A 10,404-nucleotide genomic window follows, 5' to 3' on the forward strand; every position below is an offset into this window, starting at 1 on the left:
CAGAGAAAATGTTGGAGTGAGAGAGATGAGAGAGAAAGGGTTGAGAGGAATGAGGGAGGCGAGTAAGGGTTTGGGGGTTTCTTTTTTTTTTTTTTTTTTTAGTTTTGAGAATGAAAATTATTTAAATATCCCCTTAAAACTTGAATCCATGATAAATGAGGGTACTTTTGTCTACTATAATCCGGTACACATTGTTATAACACCAAAAAAGTTATTAAATAATATATCCCTTTATATATAACGATACAAATATTTCTAAATCAAATAAACGATGAAAGTGATAGAATAAATAATCAATTTAAAGCAGTTCAAACCTACTATTAACTCCTTGTTTAAAAAACAATTTCAGTTTTTTTTTTATTTTTTTATCTCTTGAACACATTAAATATATTTATATATATCTTAATACATTTTTTCGTTTCAAAAACAATTTACCAATTTGAACGAAATATTTGAAGAAAATAAAAGAGGTTATAAAGTACCTAGGGTTATAAAGTAATTTATTTGGTTTTTAGTTTTTGGAGTGATGAGATTTTAAGTGTGAATCTAAGTTTCACATTAGATAGTGATGAGAAAGTTTCAGAACATTATAAGAAGGAAGATTTATAAATCTATTGTCTTAAAGTTTTGGGTTGAAAGTGATATCATTTCTTTACGTGATTGAACTTATGTTTCATTTGTGTTGTTTCTCTGTAGTGAATCTCCTCCTTCGGTAGATCCATAAATGGTATCAAAGCTTTATTAATCTTAGTGATCAGTGGTTGGGAATACTTCCAAGGAGAGTGTACCAATATAGGAAGAACTCACCTTTGAGGGAGAGATTGTTAGAAATCCAAGTGAGTCCAAGTCTCACATTGAGTAAAAACGAGAAAGTTAAACAATATATAAGGTAGAAGCCCATAAAATCATTACCCTAGTGTTTTGGGTTAAAAGTGATTGAGATGAATGATTGTACAAAAAGAGTACTTATGATTGGAAGTGTATCAATGTAGAAGGACTTACCCTTGAAATGGAGATTGTTGAGATTTCAAATTCCTCAATGGGTAGAAACCTTGGATCAAGATTTTAACAAACCATTCTTCACAAGTCTATTGTGAATTTTGACTAAAATAGAAAAGTCAAGAAATTTATACATGAGAAATGCAAAATAATCATGAAAAGTGTGACTCAAACATGGACTAATATAAGTCATTGATCTAAATATATATTTGAATTTTTAAAATTCAAGTTCTCCCATCTTTCTACGTTTTCAATTTTTAGTCAACTAGAGTAGGTTTTTAAATTTGAATTTAGTTGTTATTTTAACACCTTTACAGTTCACTTAAACTTAGAATTTCATAACATAAAGGTTATAAATAGCTCACACTCCTATTTGTAAAAAAAGCTTTTTCACATATTGAATTTTGAAAGAGAATTTTGGACAATGAGTGTGAAGGAAATTTTTTTAATCTTGTCTTAATTCTTAAGAGTTTTGTGTTGATTCTTTACTTTGAACTTTTCTTGGAAATATAGAATTTTCATTGTCTTCTTCAAGTTTCACGCCATTCTTCATCTCTTAACTCTTTGTTCTATTTATAGATGTAAACTTTCACATGTGTGTCTTACTACATTGAACGGAAGACAAAAAATAACTCTTCATGAGAGAAGGACTTATTTTTCATGGGAGAGAAGGTTTCGTCTTATGAAATAAAGAAGTAAAGAGAAAAGTTGAATGCCTGCATATTTATATAGAAAATTGATATGGAAAATTATGATCTATAAGTGTGCAAATTATACTCACAGAAATCACCATATTTTATCATGATTAAGTTTAAATATTTGAAGATTTATCATGATTCCTATTATAAGTCACTAACTTATAATAGATTCATATTTATTTTCTGTTCACACTCATCGAATGATCATAACCAAGAAAGTAGTATAAGAGCATACAAATAAAACAACAAATAGAAGGGTAAGCTAGATCAACAAGAGAGATTCATATTTATATAATTATATACACAATACAAACCCCAATTCAAGAGGATACAATACACACCAATCACTCCATTCATTTTATACTCAACCTGACTCATCCAGATTATATATGAATGTCGAACTATTGGTAGTTTGTTCACTTGTATGGTACAATTGGCACTCCCCAACACCATACAAGGTTAGTCCATTTCAGTTGCCTAGGCTAAACTCAAAGCTTAAAGGCAAGAACCTCCCACTACTCTCACCACATGCATCATTCCTCTTTACTTGAGAATGAATGATCATTAGAGCGTCGGAATAAACCACAATTTCAAAGCTCCATAAATTCATACAACAACGACATCATTAACCAAGGTACTACCATGAAATCTCACCTTGAGCCATGGAGTTACGTTTACTAATCATGTTTCATAAGTAAAGAAATATCAACTCACAAGAATTACTCAATATAGTAAATAATAAATATACTCATACATCATTCTCAATTGAATCAAAACACCTCTCACATCAATAAAAAAAACAAAAGCAGAAGACTAAACTAAAACCTGGACTAGTCGCTCAACGAACCCCTACTAAGTGACCCCAAAGTTCTCTCGCTCAGCGACTCTGCTCGTTGTGCGAATCCACAAATAGTATCTCTAGACTCTAAACCACTCGCTCAACGACGTAATTTGGTGATTGAATAAAACTCACATTGCTCCCAGACTTCAACCTCTTGCTCAGTGACACAACTCGTAAGGTAAATCCTCCAGTCAGTAGTTCAGACTCTCCAGACCCTCGCTTAGTGACCCATTTCACTGATCGGGATCTGAGACAGTGGTCCAGACCCCCAACTCATTCGTTTATCGAATAAAATACACAATGCTCCCAAACTTTAATCTCTCGCTCAACGACTTTACTCGTTGTGCGAATGTTCAGACAATGTGCCACACCTCTTAGCCACTCACCAAGCGACTCCTCTCGCTTAGCGAATCTGCATAATTCTACAGCACTAACTGCATAATTATGAACATGCACTCAAAAATGACCAATTGTAATTATTTTTCCAAACTTCTAACGTTCCTAGATTGTGTTATACACCTAATTATACTCAACCAAGAGTTTTTAAACTCTCTTAACATCATTCTAAAGTGTTTGCTAACTAATTTATTCTAAAACTAACAAATCTCCACCTATGAACCCAATTTGAATTCTATCCCTTTTGGTAGATTCTTAAGAAACTTAAGGACCGTAACAAGTCTCAAATGACCTACCTAGCCTACCCCAACTGACCAATTCAGTTTCCAACTTCTAAATCAAATTTTCATTATCCCATTTCTTCTAAAATAGCCCTAAACCAAGACAATTTGCATCTATTCACACCCATCCAATGTTAACACAAATTTATCACATTCTATAATCTAAAACAGTCCAAACATCATTCAGTGCAGTTCATGCTCAAGGTTCATCCATTCACACTTAAAACAACCATAGTTGCATACATTACGTCTACCATCAAAAACCTAATTTTAGTTCAATACGTATAATAGTCACATAGTCTTCACACATACACAATCAATCACTAATCTAAGTAAGAATCTAGCTTCCCTTACCTCAATTAAAATTTGTATAGCTCAAAGAAACCCCGATAGTTGCTTGTACCATAAGGAAAATCTAGAAAAACCTACAAATCACTGAATGGTGATAGAAGAGAAATCTTAGAACCTAAATTGAGTCAAGAATTGAAGAAGAGAAACTCTTGATCCATGCAAACAGAGCTTCTTCACAGGATCAAGAATCCTAAACACCAAAGAAAGGGGTTTATCGCTTACCTGCTCGATTCAACAAATTGATCGGTCAAATTGGTAACCCTTGACACAAGGATCGTCTAGACACCTCCTGATCGCTGAACCGATGATCCAAGAGTGAGAAATGTTAGAGAGAAGTGAGAGAAAATGAAGAAGATAGTGTTTTAGAAAGATAACTGTATTTTAAATAATGAACCAAGCTTTAGAAAATCCTATTTATATTATAAAATTATTTTATAGTAAAATACTCGGTGTCATTATTTTAATACACCTATTTACTATAATACTCTATTTTTTAATTCTTAAACCTTCACTAAAACATATTTTATTAATTTTTACTTTATTTTAATTTCGAAATTAAAATCAAAGATCCATCGTATATACTATAACTAAAATATGACATTTGATAATTAATTTTTAATATAAATATAAAATATAATTGTTTAAATTTAAACTTTTATTTATTTTTATTTGAAGTGTTAAAATTCACTATAATTAAAGATGACGATTTAAAAAAATATTTGAAAAAGATTAAGGATTTAAAACTATATGAGTTTTTAACATTTAAACTAAATGGAGTCATGTTTATAGGGATTTAATTTTTTTTTCTTCTTCAAATTATGCAGTTAGTGAAATCATAATTTTAGTGATAACAGTTATAAATATCGTATTATATTTTATCTTTGAAAAAATTAAGTATTAATAAAAAAGGATCCTTTTACGAATAATCGATCAAGAGAGAAAAATCTTGATTTCATTTGATAAAAAACATACATTACACTTGAGAACCAAATATGATTTTCCAAAAAATAATTAAAAATTTTGTTCATCACAATTTGAAAACTCTCCAAACCCAAATTTATAACATAATAAAATATTAACTTAATAACCATTAGTAAGGAGTTAGAAACAAGGAAAAATTATTAAAAAATATATAGTCACCAGCAAGTGACTTTTAATATTTGTTTATTATTAAGTGTTAATGATGGACTTCTTAATCATTATCTAAAGATGATGATTAGGTAAACTATTAATACTAATTGACCCTACTTCTCCATGTTGTTTCTTATGCTAATAAAAGAATTGAGATGGTTTGGCACAAATGAGGGTCATAATAATGAGTGTACCAAAACATTTCTAATTAAGCTTCTGAAATGGAGTTGAGTGTGGCACACATGTTCAATTTTTGTTGAAACTTTAAAGCATACACTTCATCAATTATAGTGATTTGGTGTGCAACATAAGGCACTAGTTTGAAGGAAGGTTTTAAGCTAAAAATTTTGTATTTTTCATTGACTTGAATAGAACAAGTTTGTGTTAGATTACTAAAAAAATTAAGTGGTTCGACTAAAAGGGTGAAAAATAACTTGTTTGAAAGGAAATTAATGTATCATCTTCTTGTCATTTTGGAAGGTCATGTGATAGTTTTTGTGCATCAAACTAAAGATGAGATATCATTTTCATGGTGCAATCATAGAGAACATTTCAGTACATTTTCTTGCTAGAAAAAGATTGCAAGAAATTTACAGCTTTCTTTCTCTCTTTTTTGACCAAATATTTCAGTCAAAATGACACATCTAACTATATTGGACCATATAAAATCTCAAGTAAATAAATTATTTTTAAAAATATTAGTTTTTCTTTGAGTTTGATTTTCTTTAATCATGATCTCAAAGTAGAGATCACAAAAAAAAAAAAGAGAAAAGAATCATTCTTGTTGTTATTTGCATTGTTATTTGCACGTAAACTTCACAATAAATATAAAAGTAGATATTTATAATGGATATCCATTAATAGCACATTTCAATGAGTATTTTAATTATTTTTTGATAAGGTGGACACAAGTTGTGTTTATCCACACTCACAAATACTCACCCATTAATATCAAATACCCATATATATATATATATATATATATATATATATATATATATATATAAATTTACATCTTATATCAACTAATAAAATCTTATTTATATTATTAATTTTAATCTTAACAATGAAGCAGTTAATAATTTTTATTTCAATTTTGTTAAATCGAACTATCGTAATAAAGTTATTTATAAGAAAAAATATTAGCAACAAGAATTGTTTAGAATTTAACTTTATAGATTCATATTTATTGAATCAAAATTATTTTTAAAGAGATTAATTTCATTTAACTTCATATTGTGTTATATATATAACTTATTTTTATTTATTTTTTTTGTACAAAGGAAAACTTTATTTACACCAGTATTTTATGATGCGATTTTATTTGGATTATATTTTAGGATAAACAAAAATTTATTTACATTTGTATTTTAAAGAAAAATTTTAAAAATATTATTTAAAATAAAAAACTAAAAATGATTTATAAATATCCTTAGTATAAAATAATTCATACTTCACAAAAGTAAACAGACAAATAAAAGGAATAATAAGACATTTTTCCTCACAAGATAAATATGAGATAATTGCTACTTGTACCCTACGTGAGTTTTGTTTTATCCTTAATATGAAGTTGAGAATCTAATAAGAAAAAAGAAATAAACATTTTAAAGAATTCCACTTGACTGAGTAGATGGGTCTAACAAGTTTATATATAAAAAATTTAAAAAACAAAGAAAAAGTATGCTAAAAATTGGGAAAAAGCAAGCAACATCAATAATTGAAAGAGATTGTTGCAACTTGCATAGGGATTATTAGTACCTTAGAAGTTTTTAATGAATAATGAGTTGGAAATCTACATAAACAAATGAAAACATGCATTAAAAGAGAAATTATTGGTGTTTAATTTGAAGTTCCATGAGAGAGAGATTTTCTATTGTTGAAGATATTTGATAATGATAAAACCTTTGTTGTATTTGTGTTGTGTCAATCCTTAGCTGGCTCAATATCAACTAGATACCAAATGTGGAAAGCCATGGATTGCACCAAAGGTGTCCCACTTATCTCATTACTTCTTTGACTCCATTTCAAAATGCTTCCTATCATAAATTCCATTGCTTCTGTCATTCATAAACTTGTTCTGTTATGTGACACTTACCTGGCAACTATACCTTTATCCACCTAATTGATTATGCATTTTTCACCTATTGTTGTGTCAATTCTAAATTAAACTAAGTATTCTTTACATGTCTTTAATCAATATCTAATTTGTGATGCTTTTTGTGCATTATGTAAGATGAAATCAGTTGGGAATTCTTACATTTTTTAAAGAATCAAAAGCAAGTGAAACCATTTGGTTGTCATCCCAAATTCTAGAGGATGCTCATGTTTCATTGTTAAGAGAAGTGCATCATCTTGTGTTGATAAGGAAGAAAGTGTAAATATCTTTATCTTTATTTAAAGTTAAGTTATCAAGAGATAACTAAATCCAATATCATATAAACAATTATTAAGATAATAAATTTAAACTTAACTCATTCTTACAAAATTAGTTTTGTAAGATATAATTTGTCTCTAACACACCTTTTCACATCAAAATCATTCAATGTGGAAACCAATAAAGTTATATATATCTAAATCTCAACTAAGGTAGACTTTTATGATTCTATAATACCATCTTAATTAAAGAACGAATTTTAAATTTAACTCAATCCTATAAAATTGATTTATAAAATAATATATATATATATATATATATATATATATATATATATTAAATTTCTCTTATATTGAGTTGATATAAGATTTTGAACACAATTTGAATAGTCAACATTAGAATTTAAATCTTAAAGATTTTCATTGAATTTATCCTAAGGTGAAGATGGATATATGTTATCTCAAATAGTTAAATGAAGAGATACACTTTTCAAGAAGTTGAGCTTTCATTGATTAAAATGATACTTCACAGCATAGAGCAAACATTTGATCTCATACATGGTTCACTAAAATTAAGTAATTAACCATATCTTTATGCTTCAAATATTGAAAAGTATAAATAATGTTGACAAACAACCATTTTGATATGGGTTTTAGAACTGGACAAAATTTAGTGTTAGCATAAGCTTTGGATGAGTTGTGCCTGCAAGTTGAACAATGATATAAACTGCAATAATTATTGAACTACTGCAAACCATTGTTTACTCCTACCATCTTTGGTTGGAACAATTACAGTGTTCTAATTGAAACCAAAAACAAAGAAGGCCCTAAAGTCAGAAAAGAAGAAAGTGAGATGTTTTGGGACAAATAGTTGCATGGACAACCTTAAGCATCTGCCACACAAGACAGAGAGCCTAGTCAAGGGTCCATTCCTGTGGGACATTAACGTCATGGCTCCCAGTTTCTATATTTGATGAAACCATAAAGATATTTAGAACAAAGAAACAAAAACATCTTTGCGAAATAGCACATTTTAAATACATGTCAGAATACTGACTCTTCTTATCTTAAATGTTATCTTGGAGTATCCATGTCATGCACGAATCTTATTGGTTTGTAGACTAGCAAAGATGATAAGAGCTTATGGAATGACCATGTTCCTTGTACCACAGAAGAGACTAGGTTCTTTGAACAGTCCAACCAAACCCGTTTTGTAAAAATGCTTACAAACAACTTGGTTACTGAGAGTTTTACGTTGATTAGAAATAAGACTAACTTACAATAATTTTGTGAGATTGAATTAGAAATTCACTTTATTTAAAGATATGTAGAATGAAAAAGAAAATGACGCCACCACAATGGATTACTCTTTTCTTAATATTTCACCTGAAAATTGAAACTCGGATTCTTTCAAGGCTTCCCAATTCTGCTTATATATGGTGTAGTAATAAGTTTGGTACGTAGTTTTGTTAGGAAAAGTGAAAAATTGATACTCATTTGTGCTCATGCATTAAGCATCATTTACAATTTCGTACCTTGACACATCAGTACACTGAGTTTTCTGTAGTCTGTGTGATGTATCAAAAGTTATTTTAATTTAAAGCACAAATCAACACTTATGTCTGTCAGTACTATTAAATTTGTCACAGGCCTGTATCTGCTAAAATCACATTCAATATCATTTTTTATGAAAAAAATATGAACAATTTAGCAAAATGTTCCATTCTATGAATCTTTTTTGTTTGTTTAATTGAAACTGTTCCCTTTGGGGTGACATGGGCACTAGTAGTGGGGTTGAAGACCTTGCTGAGAAGCAGATGGTTTTAGAAAAACAATGGGTGCCATGATCAGTGATGAGTGACCAGAGCTTCAGTTGTGTCTGTTTGTCTGATGTGGTTGCAGGTTAAAACTATTAGCCTAAAATTTTATCAAAAGATGACTTGTTTATGTCACTAAAAATGTTTGGTTGCAAATTGACCCCACAATTCAGCACCGGAAAACAATGACTTTGCACCCACTTCTCTCAGTAAAAGTACCTCACACACTTTTTGTGAGTGTATTTTAAGTCTCTTTGTCCCTCTTTCTCTTCATCATCCATTGGTTCTTCTTCTTAACCAACCCTCTCCCTCATTTAAATATGAATTAAACACACACACACAAGAAGAAAAAGAAGCATGAAAAAGATCAATCTTTTACTCAGAAAATGCAAGAGTTTGTCAAGGCAGCTAGGGAGATCTTCATCATACAGTAGCCTGAGGTCCAAATCCACAAAAGAAGACATATGGGTTGGGCATGGCATGCAAGAAGATGAACATTGTGAAACAGTGTTTGTTGGTAGCACAAGAAAACGGTATGTGATCAGCAAAAAGTATCTGAACCATCCTCTTCTGAATGAACTTATCAACAAGTCAAAGCCAAAGGGTACTGATGAAAGTAGTGTTTTGGTGGTGAACTGTGAGGTGGTTCTCTTTGATCATCTTTTGTGGATGCTAGAAAATGCAGATCCTAAGTTTAGTTCTGAGTCTTTGGAGGAATTGGCTGAACTCTATGTGTTTTGATAGCTATCAATGTCGCAGTTGCAAAGGCCTAATGTAATTAAGTATATTGGGTTGTACCTGCATTTGCAAAAAGTAATGGTTGAGTCTTCTTTTTGTTTAATGCTTCTGCAATTGCATAGTTCATTTATGTTCTATAACTTATCAGATTTGTCAAGAGTCGTATCATACACATATATATACATATACATAAACATATATGTATATATATACGTTTGTGTGTTTTGTTTCTGTGTTGAAAGTTCTGGGGGTTCAAAGAGGTAGGAAGAAGTCATGAGCACAATAAGGATTTCTTTTTTCATAGATGCACACCTGCACATGATGATGTTATATAATTCAAAGATTAGATTTGTTAATTCAGTTTTATAAAAAGTTGATAGAGTTAATAAATCATAAGTGTTTAATACTTACTCTCCTTAATAGCTTTTTATAAACAGAAAAATTGGAAATCTAATTGTTGAACTATGTAATGTCATCTTCTGTTTAATGAAATTTTAGAAAGCTAGAACTATAATCAACTAAACTTTTGGTTTGAAAAATCAAATAAAAAGGAATAATTTTGATTGTCTTTTTGAAGATAAAAGGAGAATGAGCTTTTGATATTAATAAAAGCCTACGATGCTCTTATCCCTTGCAAATGTAAATGACTATTCTTTAGCACCTTTTTAGTTGTTAAATTGATTTTAACTTTGCTAAAAAGCAATTTGATAAACTAATATATATATATATATATATATATATATATATATATATATATATATATATATATATATATATAT

At 29.4% G+C, this 10,404-nt stretch overlaps 1 protein-coding gene across 1 annotated transcript; it reads left to right on the forward strand.

Moving 5' to 3' along the window:
- Nucleotides 1–9,055: 9,055 nt before the first annotated feature.
- LOC106754486 lies at nt 9,056–9,928 on the forward strand. Its single transcript, XM_014636502.2, has one exon. It carries the CDS (start codon nt 9,245–9,247, stop codon nt 9,626–9,628), a length of 384 nt encoding a protein of 127 aa, XP_014491988.1. The 5' UTR covers nt 9,056–9,244; the 3' UTR covers nt 9,629–9,928.
- The last annotated feature ends 476 nt before the right edge of the window (nt 9,929–10,404 follow it).

The sequence above is a fragment of the Vigna radiata genome, unplaced genomic scaffold (assembly GCF_000741045.1).
Source record: "Vigna radiata var. radiata cultivar VC1973A unplaced genomic scaffold, Vradiata_ver6 scaffold_250, whole genome shotgun sequence".
Classification (NCBI taxonomy): Eukaryota; Viridiplantae; Streptophyta; class Magnoliopsida; order Fabales; family Fabaceae; genus Vigna; species Vigna radiata.